This window comes from Camelina sativa, chromosome 6 (genome assembly GCF_000633955.1).
Source record: "Camelina sativa cultivar DH55 chromosome 6, Cs, whole genome shotgun sequence".
NCBI lineage: Eukaryota > Viridiplantae > Streptophyta > Magnoliopsida > Brassicales > Brassicaceae > Camelina > Camelina sativa.
This window is the reverse complement of record NC_025690.1, coordinates 8,927,550-8,948,408: the sequence shown is the minus strand read 5'-3', so window position 1 is coordinate 8,948,408 and position 20,859 is coordinate 8,927,550. Positions and strand designations below refer to the sequence as shown.

Here is a 20,859-nt window from a genome sequence, read left to right as displayed (position 1 = left end):
GGCGCCAGGATCTGCTGTTTCTGCGTCTTCGTATTCAGATAAAAGATCCATAAACTCATTGAGTAGACGCTGCACTTTTCTGTTTGACGCCATTGCAGGGAGAATATCGTTTCTCAAAAGTTTACGCTTCTTCACCCCCTGGAAATTAAAATCAAGTTTTGGAGTATTCTAATTGGAAATAGGTTAGACCTTGATCAAGAAAAAGTAATTACCAGAACATAAGGATCCCAAGACAAGTTTTTGTCTGAAGATGCTGCTTCAGCCATACCAGTTGGAGGTCCAAGAAAGCTCTCGCAGACTTCTCTTAATCTAGACTCGTCTGCCTCTCTGCAGAAAAAGACACTGACCGTAAGTATGTGCAGTATGATAGAGTTGAAAAAGACGCAGACATAGAACTTTATTGTCACGACAAAAAACGACACAGAATCTGAAATTGAGAATATATTTTCTCCTCGGTATAAAATGTTTAAGCTCTCACAAAGCCAATAAACCTCCAAAGATCCCTCTAACTTGGATGAGTTTTGTAAATGAGAGACCTAATCCTTATTTATACTAAAATGTATCGACATCTGAACTGAAAGATTTTATACGAGAAAAGGGCACATACCTTGTTAAAAACCTCACATAGGCGAGGAGACACTGACGGTATTCATTAGGGGACTCAAGTGCAAGGGAAGAGGCAAGTTGAGATTCCAAATGTGCACGTGTTTGCATTCCGTCATCAGTTATCCTGTAAAATGAAATAAGCGTCTTTAAGGACTTGGAATAGGTGGTCCATCTCAGGGCCAACATCGAAGGAATGGAAGAAAAGCCCAACCTGTTCCACCCTGGCTTTCTAGCCATGTACTTTCTGACATCAACCTGCAAACCAGCAAGCTCGCCGCATGGAGCTGAGCCCAAATTCCAGGAGCTACTGAAATTTGAGGCCGGGAAGCAGTCATCAGCCACTCTCAGCCAGCACAATAAACTCGTGTCGAAGAGGAATGCATGACGTGTGGCTAGAACAACAAGTGGTGAACCAGATTTGGATAATTTCACAGATATCACCTTTATCGTTCCTGCACAATCGTAACAATGTGTCAACAGAGCTTGTCGCATCACACAGGGTTAAATTTTTTAACAGATTCCACTAGGTAAGTAAAACAGTCCAAACCAATAAGCTATCTTCATATATTGCTATAAGACATAACATCTCATTCAAAAACCAAGTTAGTATCTCCACTACCAAGTCACCCACGAGATCAAATTAGTAAATACTAGTTTTCATTCTTTTAACTGGATTGCCCATCCCATCCATTTCAAAATATAGTATGGTGCCTCAAGAGACATGTTTTGGACGATGGGGAGCCAGAAATGTATTCTAGAATTGGAGCATACCTTTTCCTGTGGAAGATAAATTGACATCGGAAGAGACCAAAGAAGATAGAGAGTCATGGAGAACGCATTTTCTTTTGAATAGATCCCATACATATAGAGATCCTTTTCTTGTCACAAGCAACAGTTTCCAGCTATCGTCGCAATCAATAAATGTTGCGGCAGACCCCATCATCATTGTAGGCATAGCACGCCTTCCACACTTAGTGTACACCTTTAAAAAAAATTAAAAAAGAGAGTATACATGTTACCACATATTATCCCGAGAACCACATCGCATTCAGGTTATATATGTCGCTAAGAAATTCCTTCACCAAGAGTTTACTATACTCAAAGCCTCAAATCTTGAACTAAGCATTTTCTAAGTGGATCAGGTCCCGAAAGAAATATTACTATTGATGTAAAATTTAGTGACTCAGAATATCAACACCAAGAGGGAGTGCTGCTATAAAATCCAACTTATAAATGAGGGTGTTTGAATAGGAATGATATCAAATGCCGAAAGCGGAAAGTACCATGAGGTCTACTCTGATCAACGGAGTTTCTTCGTAAATATAAAATGTAGCAAAAATATTACTCTTACCTGGAGGCTTCCGTCTTCGCATCCAACAGCCCAAAAATTTGGATTTCCAGCCAAAACAGTGACTCTCCCCATAATCCGATCAGACCAAAGAGTTTCGCCTGATTTTTTGCAAATAATTTCAGTTTCCTTGACCATAGAAGTACTTACTGCACCAACAGTGTCCAAAGCATGCTCCCTTGGAAAAGCTTCTAAGCAAACAGGTGGTGCAGCTTTCCCTTCTTTCCAATCAAACACCCTTATCAACAGATCTGTGCTAGAAGATTCTTTTATACCTACGGATTGCTCAACATTTAAAACTCCATCGTTACCAGAGGTTCCAGGAACCTTATCAATCACAAGACTCTCAGTTACGGTAGTACGAGCTGTAATCCTTGAACGCTCTTTAAGATCAGGATTCCTGCACACTATTTCTTTCACAGATGAATCCCTATTGCTAATCTCCACAGGAAAATCTCCATTATCTCCCATACCAGGAGCAGCAGTGATAGCAGGCAGAAAATTTTGAGCTTGCCCAATCCCATTAACCGCGATATTATTCTCCTGTTGGGGAACTCCAACAGCTTCAGGAATGATCCTCTTTCTTCCGTCAGGCCTTCTATACACTTTTTGATTCACAGGACTAGATACCCTATTTAAGATAGATGCTTTATTTAATGTGTCACCCGTAGTAGCATCTGCTGTCTTATCCCGATCATCGACTGGCGACTTACGCCTCTTTGCAGTAATCTCGACACTAGCAGATGGTTTTGCGGTAACCTGATTTTGTTGAACATCCGATGCCGACCTCTTAGTACCTGTTTGCTTTGTCAAGGCAGTTTCAAGTAATAACTGGGCTGGGCACTCAACTAAGTTTGCTTGCCGGCCTCTGACATCTCCATATCGACTTTTCTTCAATTCTTCGAGTTCAGTATCGGTCAGCCTGACGCCTAGTTCTTTTGGATCAAAGTGAATCATCGCGACTGTTCCATCCAAGGAACATGCGAAAAGTGAATATCCATCAGGACTCCTGTAATTTCCGAAGGTTAAATATATCATTTAAAAGATCAATGTACTTTTGAGACACAAACAAAAACCTATTATGAAGACATAACTGCAAATCATGAAATCCCTGGATATGCAGATTTCTGAACCAAAAAGGGCAAACTTTACCATGATAGATCGACAACACTTTGCCCAAAGAAATGCTTCGCGACGAAAAGAGGACGCGCACTTCCAGTTGTCCATACAGTTACAGTACGGTCTTGACTTCCTATTGCAATAACATTGTATGACTGCAAANTTCCAATCAAACACCCTTATCAACAGATCTGTGCTAGAAGATTCTTTTATACCTACGGATTGCTCAACATTTAAAACTCCATCGTTACCAGAGGTTCCAGGAACCTTATCAATCACAAGACTCTCAGTTACGGTAGTACGAGCTGTAATCCTTGAACGCTCTTTAAGATCAGGATTCCTGCACACTATTTCTTTCACAGATGAATCCCTATTGCTAATCTCCACAGGAAAATCTCCATTATCTCCCATACCAGGAGCAGCAGTGATAGCAGGCAGAAAATTTTGAGCTTGCCCAATCCCATTAACCGCGATATTATTCTCCTGTTGGGGAACTCCAACAGCTTCAGGAATGATCCTCTTTCTTCCGTCGGGCCTTCTATACACTTTTTGATTCACAGGACTAGATACCCTATTTAAGATAGATGCTTTATTTAATGTGTCACCCGTAGTAGCATCTGCTGTCTTATCCCGATCATCGACTGGCGACTTACGCCTCTTTGCAGTAATCTCGACACTAGCAGATGGTTTTGCGGTAACCTGATTTTGTTGAACATCCGATGCCGACCTCTTAGTACCTGTTTGCTTTGTCAAGGCAGTTTCAAGTAATAACTGGGCTGGGCACTCAACTAAGTTTGCTTGCCGGCCTCTGACATCTCCATATCGACTTTTCTTCAATTCTTCGAGTTCAGTATCGGTCAGCCTGACGCCTAGTTCTTTTGGATCAAAGTGAATCATCGCGACTGTTCCATCCAAGGAACATGCGAAAAGTGAATATCCATCAGGACTCCTGTAATTTCCGAAGGTTAAATATATCATTTAAAAGATCAATGTACTTTTGAGACACAAACAAAAACCTATTATGAAGACATAACTGCAAATCATGAAATCCCTGGATATGCAGATTTCTGAACCAAAAAGGGCAAACTTTACCATGATAGATCGACAACACTTTGCCCAAAGAAATGCTTCGCGACGAAAAGAGGACGCGCACTTCCAGTTGTCCATACAGTTACAGTACGGTCTTGACTTCCTATTGCAATAACATTGTATGACTGCAAATCTTTCCCCCCTGACTTTGATGTTCCATTGCTCCACCCAACTCGTTTAGTATCCTGGGTACTAGAGGGGGATCTTTTAAACATTGAATTATTGAACTTAACAACAATGATTGGAGCACTATGACCTAAGAAGTCATATGCTACAGACCATTCCCCTCTTTCTAACACAGGAGCAGAATGCTTCGGCTTCTGAAACCCATGAGTGGTAGTAAGGAAGTGGCCACAAGGGGACCATCCAAGTCGCCTGAAAAATGTTGATCCAAGCTAGAAAAAATATATATATATCAGATCCTATTAGCAGTAAACGTCCTAGGAGAACAGGGAAGCAAAAACTTTCACATAACAGAGTTGGAAACACTAATCAAATTCTTTATACAATCATTTCTTTTATGTTAAAACATTCTAACAGAATAGCTAAAACAAATATCGCATACCGATTTTGCCCAGTGACCATCTGTTCTGTGAGCCATGCCCCAGTCGCTTGTTCGCCATATTATCACAGTTTTGTCATCCGATTGGCTAGCAATAAATGACCCTATTGGATCCCAGGTTACGCCTTTGACCAAGCTCAAGTGACCCCTGAGAACAGTAGTACACATACCAGTGCGCATATTCCATATATGAACTGTATTGTCCAGACTCCCACTAGCCAGCATCGAATCATCTGGAGACCAATTAAGATCCACCTACTTCAAGGATAATTACAAAAAAAATACCTCAGTTATTACATAATCACTGAAATGACCACTGAAGATAATAAAGAAAAGCAAAATGGCGTTTACCACATCGGCAGAGTGGCCCCTTAAAGTCATAACAGCTTTCCAGTTCTCAACATCGGGGGCTTCTCCACTACCAAACTCAGTGGTGCCTGAACCAGGCTTCCTCTCATGAATTTGAATCACCTGATCATCAGAACCAGATGCCACGTACCTACTGTGCTTAGCCCACCTAACACAATTGACTGAACCAAAGTGGTCACGAAGAGTTGCGAGAAGCCTCTCTTTTGTATCTATGTTTTGCAAATCCTTGTCAACAGACTTCATGTTCCATATGCGGACCTATATTGATATTAACAGACTACGATTACTAAAACTACCAAGCACAATTAAGAGAAAGGTTCAGCTATGCATCCACTCACTAATCAATTACAACCATGTAAGCAAAAACAGTATCGAGTATCCAACAGATGTATTCCTTTATCCCATATTTAAACAGCTTAAAAACCACTTCCTAACTTATGAAAGCAATACTCTCAACTAAAAATCTCCTCTGTTCCATTCAATGAGGGAAAAGGATAAACAGACCAATGCCAGTGACATGGGCACAAATGAAACAAAGCCTACAATCTTCATCAAGCCAAGAAGAACACAAGCACTGGCATAACAAACCACAGTTTGTACTTAATTTCAAGTAATCAACATCCAAAATGCATAGTGTCTAATAGACAAACATTCTCAAAGCTCAAAAGAAAGCAGCAGTACTAAATCCAAACAAGAAACATAGATTAAAGAACTGCACATGTACATACATACTAAGCCGTGAAAGAACCAGCCTTAAGAAATTTAGCTCTAAGAAGCAGTTGCACCAATCTAACAGAAAAGGTGCATCTAAATCCCAATTCAAACAAGCTACCAAACTAGGTGCAAACCCTCACCAATCAATAACGAAACCACAGAGCAGTTAGCAAACCAAAAGCAATAGAAGAAGAAGAAGAGAGAAACAAAACCTTGTGGTCACCACCGCCTGTAGCAAACCTTTCACCATTAGGCTGAACATCAATAGAAAATATCTGTAACCCTTCATGTTTAACCCAAACAGGTTTCTCCGCAATCATCTCTTCTCTTCTCAATTCGAAAAACTAAACAGAAATCGAAAAAATCAGAAAAATCCCATCGAGATCACAAAACAAAGCTCAGGGAAGTTTACTAAAGGACTCGGCAAAAACAGTTCTGAACAATACGAAGAAGACGAATTCATTGACGAAACCAAAACAAAAAACCCAGAAAGAAGATACCCTAGGAACTGGAGAATGAAGTCAATTTCGAGGTTAATTTTTTCTTTCTTCCTCCGGTAAATTTTTTTTCTTTAGAGAGGAAAAAAAAACCCTAATTTTTCGTGGTTAGAGCAGAGACAAAGTAGAAAAAAACCTAAAACAATTGGGGCTAAATGTGACAAAATTTGGAAGACAAAGTTTGTGTGTTTGTGTGTTTGTGTATAATAAAAACTGGATGATATGTGTGAGACAGCGAGAGAATAAAAACCCTACCTTTGGAGAAAAGAGGCTATTCGACTTCTTCTTGTAAGATTCTCGATTTAATAAGTTTTTTTTTTTTCAATCTAAATTACAATTTGTTTGGTATAAGTTTATCGAACTCAAAAGAAAAAAAGATCTTTTTAAGGATAATTAGTGGTAATGCAACTACTACTACTACCAATGTAGATGTTTGGCAAATGGCTTTAAGTATCTTGATTTTGGATTACTTCTTCTCGCAAACGAACCAATGCTCCTTGTTGTGACCACTGGGGTGGTGCTTAGTTTCTCGAATCATATATAGTCTCATGCTCATACACAACTAAGCTAATAGCAATGCTCGACATGTACAATTCTGGACCCTTGTTCACGGGCACACATACTTTGAGGCTCAGCTAATCTTGGTCACCAATTTTCTCGAGTCCATTACCACGACCATCTGGCCCACGAATAATTATGCTCACCATAATTTTATAGGGTATGCCGGTCACATAATTTAGGGCTTTAAGACCAAAAAATATATTCTTTTGGCCATCTTTACTAAATATGTACTGTGTGGGAGAGTGTAGAATACTTGACATAAAAAATAAAAAATAAACATTAAGGGTTTTCAAAATAAATTTACTTTTAAAAAAATTTGGGCCCAAATCAAGTAAAAAATGTGAAAATTTTAAATTTTCCGCCTCTTTTTAAGACTTTTAATATTAATCTCAAAAAAAAAATTGGACTTTTTGGACTAATTTAATTAATTATTTTTAAATAGGCCTCTGTAGAAGATTAATTTTTAGAATTGACCAAAAGTCACCATGGACAGTCACACTTCTATCTACCTTGAGCTGGACATGTTTACACCCAAAGAAACCATCAATTTAAATTATTTATTTAAAAAAATTGGTAAAAAAAAAGTCATTATTGAAAATATGTAACTTGAGTTATTGATTAATCGCTCATCTTGTTCTTGGACAAAGATAATTTAGGTCATCTTGTTCTTGAACAAATTATAAATTAATTAGATAAAATTTAATTAATTAAAATTTTGAAAACTAAATAAATTAAAAATTATTATTTAAAATACATTAATCTATAATTTAGTCTCGCGGTACACCCGTAGGTGAAAACCTAGTTTATTAACATATTTGCAAGATTTTATCATGAAGTTGGCATTTTGAAAGTGGAAAGGGTTTGGAGTTAACTATGTCTTTTTTTTTTTGTGCAAAGGAGTTAACTATGTCTTGATACTTAAAACTAGTGTTCTCAATTGATAAGTAAGCTTTAAGGTCAGGGCCGGATTAGCCTAAGTGAATTGCCATGAGAGAAGGCCAAATGGAGCACTAATTTTACACACTCCTTTTTACAGTTTTTCTAGACATAGCAAAAAATATCAAGATGAATACTGATTTGAGTGGATTTTTATACAAAAACAGCAAAAAATAAAAATATTAACAAACAATTTTGTAAATTGTCCTTTCTTTCTCCGGCTCCCTCCCTCTATCCTTCAAAGCAGCTCCGAATATTCCAATGATCCCTAAAGTATTCTATTTTAAAAGTTGATAATCAAACCAATAAGAGAAACCCAATCTTTGTTGTATAAAAAAAAATAATACTTATTCAACAGTACTATATAATTATAATAATGATTCACTAATAATTCCAGCTAGCTCCCTTTCTCCCTAGTCTTAATGCTTTAACATATTAATCCTCCTTTCTTCGTTTCTCTTCTTCGCGAGGTCAACACCAACAATGGCGGATCATCAAGGAAGAATCAAACTTCGAGATGGTAGATACTTGGCTTACAAGGAAAGAGGTGTCCCCAAGGATGATGCAAAGTTCACCATCGTTCTTGTTCATGGATTTGGTAGCTCCAAAGATATGAACTTCAATGTCTCACAAGTATACACTGATCCTCTTGATTCCTATGTTTTTTTTAATCTGAGTCATTTTTTTGGAATTACTTCTAAGTTCTAATCACATAGATCCAAAACTATATGCTTCAAATTCTGACAATTCAGCATCTTCGGATTCCAGTCCATTACAAGATTCAAGAAACTGACTTCTAGAGATCACCTATGATTTTTTTTCCTTGTGCTCTTTAATGTGGAATGTTTTTGTGTAAATATTAAGTTAGAAAATGAGATTTTATTAGACAGTAGCTGGTTGGAAGACTAATGAGGCTTGTTTTAGTTATAATCTCAGGAGCTTGTGAATGAAGTTGGGATATCCTTTGTGTTATACGATCGAGCTGGTTACGGAGAAAGCGACCCAAATCCGAAACGTTCGTTGAAGAGCGAAGCCTACGATGTCGAAGAACTGGCGGATCGGTTAAAGATCGGATCCAGGTTTTATTTGATCGGAATCTCAATGGGTTCGTACATTGTTTGGAGTTGCCTTAAACACATTCCTCAAAGGTAAACACAACTAATATGTCGACTAAATAAATTTACTTCAAAGTCAATCTTCCAAGTACACACACATGTTGTAAAAATATTTCCTTCAAGATTGGCCAAATTTGTCAGAGAATTTTAACACGTTCAAAATCATACTGAAGGATCAATTTTTGTTTTAAAACTTTTGGACAAAAATCTCATAACAATAACTGATGCTTTATATTTAAACCTTCACTATAGTCTAGTCTATAGCACGTGCACAGCTGTTTTATTCTTCTTCCTTGTCGCAACAATAATTGTACCCAACTAACACAGTCTATGCTTAGTCCTGCCTGTTTTAGTTTGCTTTTTTTTAATATATATATTATATCTCATTATATAAAAAAAAAAACTTGTTGTTCAGGATGGTTGGTTGGATCTAATTAATTTTGATTTGATTCGGTTTCAATTAATTTAGACCTTATGAGTAGTGTCAATTTCTTGGATTCGAACTCATTGATCCACATTATGCTGTTATCGAATGAATTTGACAAAAATAGTAACACAAATTACAAATGTAAGAATAATGTGTTTGTTATATTAGTTACGATCAAATTTATGGATTGTTCACAAATAAATGAAACTGAACAGGCTAGCAGGAGTGGCAATGGTGGCTCCGGTGGTGAATTATAGATGGCCGTCGATTCCAAAGAGTCTGATGCAAAAAGACTACAGAAGAGAAGTGGCGAAATGGTCACTTTGGATCGCAAAGTATTTTCCGGGACTTCTACATTGGTTAGTGACTCAGAACATGTTCTCTACAACTTCGATGCTAGAGAAAAACCCTGTTTACTTCAATGACCAAGACATCGAAGTCCTCAAGCACACTAAAGGCTTCCCAATGCTCACGAAGGTTACTATTATTACTCTTTTCTTGAAGCTTTTTTCGATATAGTTCATTAATTTCTAAATTATTGTCTAACTTCTAAGTTCTAATTTATCACCAAATGTACGTACACCCAATATTATCCATGACCTGATCTAGGAGAAATTTTTTTCAAAGCCATGTATTTACAACCAATTAAATAAGAATTTATACTAAAGTTAAATTAATTATTGTAGTGTTAGTGTTGCCGATTGTTATTATAAACTGGGAATTTGAGTTCTAGACGAGAACAAAAAAAAAATGTGATACTGAATATAAGTATCTATTTGCACTACAACAAATATGCACATTGTTAACCAGAGAAAAACGCTATCATAGGTCTTTGATAGCGTTTTCATGAGCGCTGTTTTAGGGCACTGTTATTATATGTACCCCATATACAATAGCACTTATTACGTATGCTATGTTATAAAAATATAACATAGCTTTAAGAAATTGCTATATTATCAAGATCATAATTTTGAAAAAATTTATACAACATTTGTTTTTTCGTGCTATGTTATAGTTTTATAGCATAGCTCTAATAAACTGCTGTATTATCAAGATTATAATTTTGCAAAAATTTATACAATATTTAATTTTTCGTGCTATGTTATACATATCTAATATAGCTGTTGCGAAATGCTGTTTTATCTTGTTTACTGTGCTATGGTATATTCTTTTATCATAACGTTTACCTGTACTTTTATAGCATTTTCTGATATGTGATTATAGCACACATAACCTGTTTTATAAAATCTCATAAAATCTGATTAATAAACGTCTCAGATCCAAAATACATAACAAAAGTCTCAAGAACATCAGTTTACCATCAAAGTCTCAAGAACATCCAAAATAAACAAGCAATCTCAAGTACTTAACATTACACAATAAAACCATCAGTTTAAGACATAATGACCTTGTTCTCTGGCCAAGCAATGCAGGAGCTAAGTGCATCTTCAATAATCTCTATTTCATCGGATGGCCTCCAAACTTTTACATTTTTCACCTTCACAACATCTATCCACACTTTAACTGCATTAGAACCCAAGCGAGTAAAGTGAACCTTATGTTCTGGATCATTTGTTCCCCATCGTCCTTCAGCCACAACCCTATTCTTTTCAGTTAAATCCATCAACTTGCACTTCTTATTCTCCTTGGAAATAACTTTATTAATGCGCTGCCATGTTTACAATATAAACCATCAGTCATCATATAATTAACAAAAACAACTTCATAACATATGAAAACACTTACTGGAGACTTCCTGAGAGGAGACTGTGATGGTAAAGTATTCTTTATTGGTGATATTGGACCCGTTGCATCATCAACAGGAGACTCAGAACCAGATGCAGACTTAGAAGACATAGATGCAGATTTGGCCTGCGATGCAGCCTTTGAAGCTGTTGCTGAAGTTTTGGACTCTGTAGCAGACTTAGAAGCTGTGGCTGCAGACTTGGCCTTTGATGCAGACAAAGAAGCATGTGATGTAGCATTCTGACCAGTTGGAGTTGAGGGATTTTCAAAATCAACCTTACTCAGGGGCCAAGATACGTAAGCCATCAAACAGTCCTCAAGAAATGACATTTCAGCTGTAGGTCTCCATAGTGATGTATCAGGCTGCTTTACTGAATCCACAAATACTTTAACTGCTTTTGGTCCAAGAGGAATTCCGTTAACCAACGCACTTGGTTCTTGTGTCTCCCAACGCCCCTCAGCAACAATGACGTCACCCTTAGACAAATCCAATAGTTTACATTTGTTTCCTTGTATACCCTGTTAAACACAATCAGTAAACAAATCCAATATAATTAATTAGCATTATAGACAGGGGTAATACATTGCTAACACATTGCTAGAAATTATAAATACCATAGGGGCAATGTCTTCCATTTGGATGTTGTTGTCTACCAGTCTACACTTATCAGTTGGCCATGCGATTATATGTCCAACAGCTTCTTTCATATGAAAGATCTTTTGTGCAGGTCTCCATAGAAATGCATCTGGTTTATATGCAGCTTCAACTAACACTTTGAGATCATAAGGGCCAAGACGACAGTCATTCACTATGTCATCCGGATCAGAAGAAAGAATCCGACCCTCACCAACATTTTCATCAATGTCAGACCAATCAACAAACACACACTTAGGATGTGCTCTTTTGTTTACACTCTGCAACAATTTCATGAGCAACTAAGAATCATAAACGACACTAAGAAGAATCACTTAGCTGATATGAAAAGAAGTAAGAATATGTTACTCTTGCAGCTGAGTTTTCATCCATTTCAGCTTCTGGTCTCTGTAACATAAACAAAAATAACATCAATTTATATTACTCTAACTGGCTGATGAATAGTAGAGAACTCTTAAGTATCTAACCTGATTCTTGATTCTGCCAAGTTCACTTTCCAAGGCATTGACCTGTTTTACTAATTTTACTTGCCGCTCTTCCATTTCAGCCATACACTTGCTCTGCATTTGTAAACAAGCTAATTTGGTCTTACTCATGCCTCTACCCATTGCCCTCAGCCTACCAGAATTGTCAGGTCCTAAAAGCTTGGCGAGGTGATCTTCATCTGGATTTGTTAAAAATGCTGGAGCATCACTTCCACCAATTTCAGCTGCTTTTTGCTGAAAAACATAAAGACAGTTTCAGGTTTTACTAGTCGATAACACACTATTTACTGGTGTACAACTCTATTCAGACTTACAATCAAATCAGCTGCATTCGTATCTACTGGTGTACCATCCTTTTTGGTGCGAGACTTGATCCAAACATCTAGTCTTGTCACGCTGGAAGGATCNGGAAAAAAAAAAAATCGTTCAGTTTATGAAGGCGCAAATACTCAAATCCAAAAGCTATTTTTGAGTCAAATCTGTAAATAATCGAACCCTAACAAAACAGATGGATTCGAAACTCCACATTCTCAAAATCTGTAAATAATCGAACCCTAAAAAACAGATAACGAAATAAATCTAGATAAATCGAACCCTAACAAAACAGATAACTAAATCTATTTTTAGTTACAAAAATAAAGTTGTAGCAAAATCTGATAACCTTCATAATTTTTCTAAATTTCAGTTTATGAATACTCTCATATAGTCATATATATTAAACGCATGTGTCCACAGGAGAAGTTACGAGAACATGGCGTGTTCGAAACGCTGAGAAGCGATTTTTTGGTAGCCTTCGACGAGTGGGACTTCGACCCGGCAGACCTACCCAACCCGTTTTTGTCTGAACCCAAAAATATCTCATATTCTGTTCAAATATGGCAAGGCTACGAAGACAAAGTGATACCGTTTCAGCTGCAAAGATGTTTGTGCCGCAAGCTACCATGGATTAGGTACCATGAGGTCCCTAAAGGAGGTCACCTGATCGTGCACTACGATGGAGTCTGCGATGCGATTTTAAAATCACTTCTTTTAGGAGAAGATCTCCCAATGTACAAACCAAAGACTGTGATCACTGAGCCAGTTTAGAGACTAAGTTATTATTTCTAATTTATTCGTTTTCTTGCTTGATTCGTTGATTTTGATTGACAAACATTGAATTTGTGTTTGTAAAATATTTGTGTTTTTTGACATAGTATTTGTTTTATCCACTACAAGAAAAGGTAAATTCTCTATAGCAGTTTTTGTCCTAAATTCATCGTAATGACTGATTTTAGATGGATTTTGATCCGTTAATATATGATCCTCTCCTAGTCAACATATTGATCTATTATAGTTGGTATGTAAAATTTAAAGTGTTTTTTTTTGCCAATAAAATGTAGGGTATAGATTAAATAACACTTCACATATTAAGGTAATTGATAATCTAGCTTATTATTTCAACCTAACACCCAACTTGTTAAGAATTTCAATGCTTTTTGTAACATTATAACAACATCTAGATCGTAATATATAGAAATATATCTATAAAAACAAATATTTCAATTAGGTCGTTTGGCTGAATTTACTTTTATCTTTGTTTGATAAAGTAACGGTCGATTATGATTGACTAGCCCAGTTTCAGGAGAAAGTAATCGTGATTTCTGGCGGAAACAAACAAAACAATTAAAGTTTCTTAAAAATGAAACTAACGTCTACTGAAAATATTAGTATAATAATTTTTTTTTGGCAAGAAACTTCGTTAAATAAATTAATTTGAATATCAAAATATTTAGTTTTATATGCTTAATAATTTTATCAAAATAAGATAACGACAAAAATTAGATAATATCAATGTTTTGGCTAGTAAAAGTGAATTAGTTCGATTTTACCCCATTTAAAAATATTGAAAAATTACCTGATTAATTATTTATTAAATATACAATTTGGATGTAAATTTCAATCCATAAAGTTGTCCACTAAACTTTCACAAATGTAGTCGCTGAAAAAAGGTCCCATGGTTATATCACAAATCTTGAGTTGTCCCCAAAACTGTCTCATGTTACCATATGTTAATAAACTTTGTATTAATTCTTTAATTTATTCAGTAATTTAAATTAAAAAAAAAAAATATTACCCATCACTTCCTTTTTGTTAACTATTATTACCCATCAAATTTCTTTATAAAATTAAATTATTTTTTTTATAGTAACTCAAAACATGTATCTGCAGTTTTCACTACTTATTTTTTCACATGTTACCAATGGAAGCCATAGCTTAACAGTCATTATGATAATATTTTTTCAACCGGTCCATTCGTATCCCAAGTTTCTACATGTCTTTAGTTCTGTCTCTCTTTTTATTCTTTTGTCAAATTCATGTCTTATTTTGATTCTATTATTTATTACTTTTTATCAACTGATGCTATTATTCATAAAAATTTTCAAAACCGTAAAAACTGATATAAATTTTGGATTAATTACTACCATTAACAATCTTCAACAACAAAATAACATTTCTAATTTATTTTATATTTTAAAAAGTTAAACGTTATTTACTTCTTCACATTGCCCTGACATCATCTAGTTGCAGCATATGTGAAAGCAAGCAGCACGTATTTACGCCAATACATCTAAATTTCTTTGTTTGTATTGTGTTAAAGCTACAACCTTCTAGAAGATATATTCCATGCATATACGACATATTGTAAAACATTTCAAATGTATTGTAAACGTGTAGAATATATACTGTAAAATCTTGCAATATAAAACTATTATGGTATATATATTAGAAGACAGTCAAACAAACGTTTCCGATAGGATTCAATGAATAGCCAATTAGCTACGAGGTAAAAATTCCGTATACGAGTGAAAAAATAAGATAACACAATTTCGCAAGAAGAATATAAGATAGATTTTTAGCAGAACGTTTGAGACAAGTGTCATGGACGTGTCAATCGATAAACAAAGAGGCAAAAATAATAGAATCCAGATTCGACGTACCATATTAATCAATGTCAAAATATTTTATTTTTAATTTGGTAGCTTTTGTCAGTTACAATTTACACTCTTCTACTTCACTACTACTCCAATAAACGTGTTTTTATAAATAAAAAATGAAAATAAATATCACAGTCGCGTGCATGCATATTGCATATATATCCACACCATTGTAGACTCCGCCTCTTCTTCACTTTAAAAGTATCAGTTTCCACTGACAAAATCCTAAACTATTTCCCTTTCTTCTTTTTCTTCCTTCTTACAACTTTTTTTTTTCAAGGTAACGAAACTTATCGTCTTTATTTTTGTATTACTTTGGTAACATTTGTTTCCTATATATGAATGCATGTTAACAATTTCAAGATTTCTAGGTGTTCAAACGATGTCTGCTGTTTTTGAAACGGAGACTTCAATCTTCCATATGTACCCGCAAACGCAAATGCAAACGTTTGTGCAAGAACCCGTGGAGGAGGCACCGGTTGCTAGACAAAACTCGATCTTGTCGCTAACTCTTGACGAGATTCAGATGAAAAGCGGCAAGAGCTTCGGGGCGATGAACATGGACGAGTTCCTAGCGAACTTGTGGACGACCGTTGAAGAAAACGACAACAGCGGAGGAGGAGGAGGAGGAGGAGGAAGTGTGGCTCACCACGGGGAGAAGCCGGCGGTGCTGCCACGGCAAGGTTCGTTGTCCCTCCCGGTTCCTTTGTGCAAGAAGACCGTGGACGAGGTTTGGCTCGAGATACAAAACGGTGTACAACAGCATCACCGTTCGTCAACTTCCCGTCAAAACTCCGACGAAGATATCCGCCGGCAACAAACCCTTGGTGAGATCACTCTCGAGGATTTTCTTGTTAAGGCTGGTGTTGTACAAGAACCATTGAAGACAACCATGAGGATGTCCAGTGCTGATTTTGATTATAATAACCCGGAGTTTGGAGTCGGTTTACATTGTCAGAACCAAAACAATTACGCTGATAACCGGTCGGTTTACAAAGAAAACCGGCCGTATTACTCGGTTTTGGGAGACTCTTCAAGCTGTATGACCGGGAATGGGAGGATCAGTAATAATCAGTACATAACCGGTTTAGATGCTTTTAGGATCAAGAAACGGATCATTGACGGTCCACCTGAGGTTTTGATGGAGCGGAGACAACGCCGGATGATCAAAAACCGGGAATCTGCGGCTCGGTCTCGTGCCCGGAGACAAGTAAGTCGGAGTTAATTATGAACCAAAAAATATATAGAAACTGCACTTTGTATAACATGAACTAGGGTCATTTGGTTAAATCCGGTTTGCAATTTTATTTCTTTTTGGTTATGCTAATACGGTTTCCCTCTATAGGCTTATACTGTGGAACTGGAGTTGGAAGTGCACAACCTTACCGAAGAAAACACGAAGCTGAAGGAAAGTGTGGTAATTTTTAATTCCTTGTTAAAACATTATTATAATTCCATTTGTAGTGAAAAAAAAAAGCTAGTACTCTTCGCTTATTTGAAAAATAATGTCATATTAACCATTTTTAATTATACTTTTTTATTTTATTTTATTAATGCTAGGAGGAGAATGAGAAGAAAAGAAGACAAGAGGTAATTAGTATTCTAATTTCCATTTGTACTAAAACAGTTACGTAACGATTACATATGATTTATTGGGTTCAAAGTTGACTTTATACTAGTGGGAGTTTGCATGGTTTTTGTTTGTAAAGAGCGTTATAAAGTAACAATATCGTTATCCAACAAATATTTTTTCAAAGTTAATGCGTTTTGTTTTGGAAAAAGTTTGATGATAATTAATTAATGAATTGGCGTATATGTAGATAATAAATAGAAGCAAACATGTGACAAAAGAGAAGAGCGGAGACAAATTGAGAAAGATTCGGAGGATGGCTAGCGCCGGGTGGTAGATAAGAAAGATATCAGATATGAGAGTTTGTGTAATTTACATATAATATTATATTTGGTCATTTCAATCTATACAAATATATAAATATTTATAAATCTATTTGTGTATAGGATCATCTATTTATCTATACTCATAAATAACGTATCTCCGGATACTTATTTTCCTTCTTATGAAAGTGTGTGTAATGGTTTGAAAATTGAATTGAGCCTTTGTGTGTAAATTTGAATAAGAGGTAAATTAGTTAATTTCGGTACTAAAAGTTACATCAATCTCTCATCCCCTTCTTCTCCTCTAAAATTCTAAATCGTTAGCTTTCACCTTGTCATTATCCTTGTCATCAGTACCACCGTTGCTGCTTTCTCCTTGCTGTCACCACCACCGTCGCTGCTTTCCTTCAATCTCTCGACTCTCTCCAACTCCTTTCAAATCAGAATCAGATGAAATTTGTGATTTTGTGATACCTATAGGAAAACTGCTCCTCAAGTGAAAACCACTATACCATCACCACTTGGTTTAAAAAGACAAACTTTTGTGAAACTTTAAAAAATTATAATCTAATAATTTACAAATTAAAAGAATTTTTTGTTGTCAAATGAAAAACCAATTAAATGAGAAGATAAAAGAACCCCCAAAAAAGAGTTCAACTGAAACGTTCATTTCAAATTCAACCAAGGAGGAAAAGAATAGTATTATTACAAAACCATAAGAGATTATTAAAAGAATAAAGCTCTAAAATTCGGCTTCTTGATCTCCTTCAAATTCTTCAAAGTCGAGGTACTTTTAATCAAACCATACCTCGTCAAGTTTTGACACCCAAACAAGTCAAGATACTCTAGTTTTGGACATCGTTTACAAACATTGGCAAGAGCTTTATCAGTTATTGTTAAGAATCGAAGTTCCAGACTTCCAGGTGCTTAAGTTGTTGCATATGACACCCAATCCCATGAGAATCAACATTCCCTATAGGAATGATAGGTAGATTCTCCATGTAGTTATCAAAAGACTCGAACCTCGAGACCTCAGATAGTGCCGTAAAATTTTGTTTTATAATCTGAAGATTCTTGCAGTTCTTACCAAACATTTCCAAACACCCAGAAGATAATGCATAAGAACAGCTGGTATCAAGTTCCATGATCTTAGGGCACTTTAAAGCTATCTTTTCCATTGATTTATCTGTAACATTTGGGCAATGCTTAACCCAAAGTACCTCGAGATGAGGGCATCTACAATTAAGGTAGATGAAACAATATGGAATTTGATAAGATTTTTCAAATTCATGTTGTAATATTAAAAAGCATGAGTTTCCATCTGATCTCGAAATAAATTTGTTGGGTGGATAGACTCATATAACTTATATATTACTTCAAGACATTCAATGCATGATACCATTCTAATATAAGTTCAAAACTTTAATTTCATGGAATCAAGCAAAAAAATCAAATATCAAATTTTTCCATAGACGTACCTATCAGCGACATGCAAGAGAGATTCATCTGTGCAGTGCCTCACCCGAATCTCTTTGAGACAGCCCTTACTTCGTTCAACAACAAGCATGAGCATGGAGTCGGTGGAAGTTAGAAACCAAGTTTCAAGATCAAATATCGAGTTGAGCAACGGGTCGTTGCACACATCCATCCACGTCTTGCAAACTAACATAGGTGCATTCCACCTTTGTTCCATGCTCAACCGTGAGAATATATCGATGAGACATTCCCAAGTCAGCTCAGTCCAGTCAGGGGACGAGTTCTGCTCCCAACTTTGCATTTGCTTCGCCGTTGTTGACTTCCATGAAATTCAAAGCTTTGACGAAATTAAATAGAGTTCTTTTAGTTTGACTTACGTTAAACAATCTTCCTATTATTAAACGAGGAGTACGTTTTTTTAACATGTCCGAAATTATTCAAGTATTTACATAAATTGCCACTCAATCTTACAAAAAGGAAAACATTTCTGGAAATTGAGAAGAATACAATCGTCAGGAAAAATGGAAATTTGATTACCCGACCAGTTTCATAGAAGAAGACCCGTGTGTTTGATCGAATCCATTTTAAAAACACGCGGATCCTGTAACTTTTATTTTTCTTTCTAAATAATAAATTTAATTTGACCTTCTTTTCTCTCCCTTGTCAATCGTCGCCGCCCAGAAGAAGAAGAAGAAGATGTCTTTCATGGTCAATCGACTAAGCTTGGGCTCTGAAGCTGATGAGTAGAAATTGGATTTGGATTTCAAGGAAGAGAAGTTGGCTTCTGGAGATCATGTAAGTTGGTGTTTGAATGTTTTGTGTATATGACTGCAGTTTTAGAATGATGCAAATAAGGATTATGTAAGTAAAAATGAGAACCGGTCCAACAATTAGACCTGCAGAAGAAACAGTACAATGTTGAAACCAAGATCCAAGTGTTGTACGTTGTTGGAATCAAGTCAGAAATTACTTGGTTTCCCGGTGGTCGTGTTCCATTCTGTCGTTGTAAAACGACCAATCGCATTGTTTGATGTTTAGCTTAGAGGCTCTATGGTTTTATTTGTGTTTTTTTTACATATGAAATAGGTTATTGGCTTTGGGGAATACGTCAAACAAGTCTATGTCTCTTACGAGAAACATAAATATGAAACCATGGTACATTAATCCATATCCTAATCGACTAAAAATCTAAACTTGAGTGTATAAAATGTAATCAGATTTATGTGTGTTTGCATTTTTGCAGTAAAATTCACAGAGAAGAGCGGAGATGACTTGAGAAAAAGCAGCAAACTAAACAGGAGATGGAGAGAATACAGTCTTTGTGGTTTGGATGTGCATTAAATTAATGGATTTTCAGTCTCTTTAGTTTTCTCTGTCTCTCTCTCTCTTTTGCTTTGCAGATGGAGTGTGAACCATTATTCTTTATTCGGGACTTTGAATCAAATCCTGACATGGATTAGAAGCCACCAATATCGCTATGTGAGTGCCTTGAGAAGGTAAAATCTTTTATTGTGGCTTTTCCTTTGATGATGACTTTATTTTCTCTCTTTGTTGATCACTTANCGCCCAGAAGAAGAAGAAGAAGATGTCTTTCATGGTCAATCGACTAAGCTTGGGCTCTGAAGCTGATGAGTAGAAATTGGATTTGGATTTCAAGGAAGAGAAGTTGGCTTCTGGAGATCATGTAAGTTGGTGTTTGAATGTTTTGTGTATATGACTGCAGTTTTAGAATGATGCAAATAAGGATTATGTAAGTAAAAATGAGAACCGGTCCAACAATTAGACCTGCAGAAGAAACAGTACAATGTTGAAACCAAGATCCAAGTGTTGTACGTTGTTGGAATCAAGTCAGAAATTACTTGGTTTCCCGGTGGTCGTGTTCCATTCTGTCGTTGTAAAACGACCAATCGCATTGTTTGATGTTTAGCTTAGAGGCTCTATGGTTTTATTTGTGTTTTTTTTACATATGAAATAGGTTATTGGCTTTGGGGAATACGTCAAACAAGTCTATGTCTCTTACGAGAAACATAAATATGAAACCATGGTACATTAATCCATATCCTAATCGACTAAAAATCTAAACTTGAGTGTATAAAATGTAATCAGATTTATGTGTGTTTGCATTTTTGCAGTAAAATTCACAGAGAAGAGCGGAGATGACTTGACAAAAAGCAGCAAACTAAACAGGAGATGGAGAGAATACAGTCTTTGTGGTTTGGATGTGCATTAAATTAATGGATTTTCAGTCTCTTTAGTTTTCTCTGTCTCTCTCTCTCTTTTGCTTTG

At 36.1% G+C, this 20,859-nt stretch overlaps 4 protein-coding genes across 6 annotated transcripts in view; 2 read left to right on the top strand and 2 right to left on the bottom strand.

Moving 5' to 3' along the window:
- LOC104698837 (protein HIRA-like) overlaps positions 1-6,519 on the bottom strand; it is a 7,463-nt gene extending 944 nt beyond the window's left edge. Inside the window, exons 1-11 of the mRNA XM_010414225.2 lie at positions 6,020-6,519; positions 5,076-5,351; positions 4,728-4,979; positions 4,266-4,557; positions 3,107-3,206; positions 1,958-2,963; positions 1,378-1,588; positions 818-1,058; positions 608-730; positions 213-327; positions 6-138 (exon numbers count right to left, since the gene is read on the bottom strand). Of these exons, the coding sequence (XP_010412527.1) occupies positions 6-138; positions 213-327; positions 608-730; positions 818-1,058; positions 1,378-1,588; positions 1,958-2,963; positions 3,107-3,206; positions 4,266-4,557; positions 4,728-4,979; positions 5,076-5,351; positions 6,020-6,127 (2,857 nt within the window). The 5' untranslated portion in view covers positions 6,128-6,519. The remainder of the gene's footprint in view (positions 1-5; positions 139-212; positions 328-607; positions 731-817; positions 1,059-1,377; positions 1,589-1,957; positions 2,964-3,106; positions 3,207-4,265; positions 4,558-4,727; positions 4,980-5,075; positions 5,352-6,019) is intronic.
- LOC104790699 lies at positions 8,202-13,358 on the top strand. 2 transcript variants are annotated; one of them, XM_019246699.1, is made up of 4 exons: positions 8,202-8,434; positions 8,738-8,949; positions 9,559-9,820; positions 12,965-13,354. In XM_019246699.1, exons 1-4 carry the CDS (start codon positions 8,285-8,287, stop codon positions 13,313-13,315), a joined length of 975 nt encoding a protein of 324 aa, XP_019102244.1. In that variant the 5' UTR covers positions 8,202-8,284; the 3' UTR covers positions 13,316-13,354. The 2 variants fall into 2 exon arrangements, with proteins under 2 accessions (XP_019102244.1, XP_019102245.1); XM_019246700.1 differs by having other exon boundaries at positions 8,355-8,434; positions 8,726-8,949; positions 12,965-13,358.
- Positions 15,374-17,355, top strand: LOC104790698 (ABSCISIC ACID-INSENSITIVE 5-like protein 1). Of its 2 annotated transcripts, XM_010516478.2 has the most exons (5): positions 15,374-15,484; positions 15,576-16,414; positions 16,550-16,621; positions 16,765-16,794; positions 17,025-17,355. In XM_010516478.2, exons 2-5 carry the CDS (start codon positions 15,587-15,589, stop codon positions 17,109-17,111), a joined length of 1,017 nt encoding a protein of 338 aa, XP_010514780.1. In that variant the 5' UTR covers positions 15,374-15,484; positions 15,576-15,586; the 3' UTR covers positions 17,112-17,355. The 2 variants fall into 2 exon arrangements, with proteins under 2 accessions (XP_010514780.1, XP_019102243.1); XM_019246698.1 differs by lacking the exon at positions 15,374-15,484 and having other exon boundaries at positions 15,532-16,414.
- Positions 17,994-18,874, bottom strand: LOC104698836 (putative F-box/LRR-repeat protein 19). The gene is made up of 2 exons (XM_010414224.1): positions 18,576-18,874; positions 17,994-18,333 (listed from the first exon to the last, which is right to left on the bottom strand). Exons 1-2 carry the CDS (start codon positions 18,872-18,874, stop codon positions 17,994-17,996), a joined length of 639 nt encoding a protein of 212 aa, XP_010412526.1.

What these genes read in the sequence shown, in the direction of transcription:
- LOC104698836 (XM_010414224.1), bottom strand. Translation starts at nt 18,874, where the DNA reads ATGCAAAGTTGGGAGCAGAACTCGTCCCCTGACTGGACTGAGCTGACT. An exon ending in CTCTTGCATGTCGCTGATAG is followed by an intron (nt 18,334 to 18,575) that starts GTACGTCTATGG and finishes CCTTAATTGTAG; the next exon opens with ATGCCCTCATCTCGAGGTAC.
- LOC104790698 (XM_019246698.1), top strand. Translation starts at nt 15,551, where the DNA reads ATGTTAACAATTTCAAGATTTCTAGGTGTTCAAACGATGTCTGCTGTT. An exon ending in CGAAGCTGAAGGAAAGTGTG is followed by an intron (nt 16,622 to 16,764) that starts GTAATTTTTAAT and finishes TATTAATGCTAG; the next exon opens with GAGGAGAATGAGAAGAAAAG. An exon ending in AGAAGAAAAGAAGACAAGAG is followed by an intron (nt 16,795 to 17,024) that starts GTAATTAGTATT and finishes GCGTATATGTAG; the next exon opens with ATAATAAATAGAAGCAAACA.
- LOC104790699 (XM_019246699.1), top strand. Translation starts at nt 8,285, where the DNA reads ATGGCGGATCATCAAGGAAGAATCAAACTTCGAGATGGTAGATACTTG. An exon ending in TGAACTTCAATGTCTCACAA is followed by an intron (nt 8,435 to 8,737) that starts GTATACACTGAT and finishes TTATAATCTCAG; the next exon opens with GAGCTTGTGAATGAAGTTGG. An exon ending in CTTAAACACATTCCTCAAAG is followed by an intron (nt 8,950 to 9,558) that starts GTAAACACAACT and finishes GAAACTGAACAG; the next exon opens with GCTAGCAGGAGTGGCAATGG.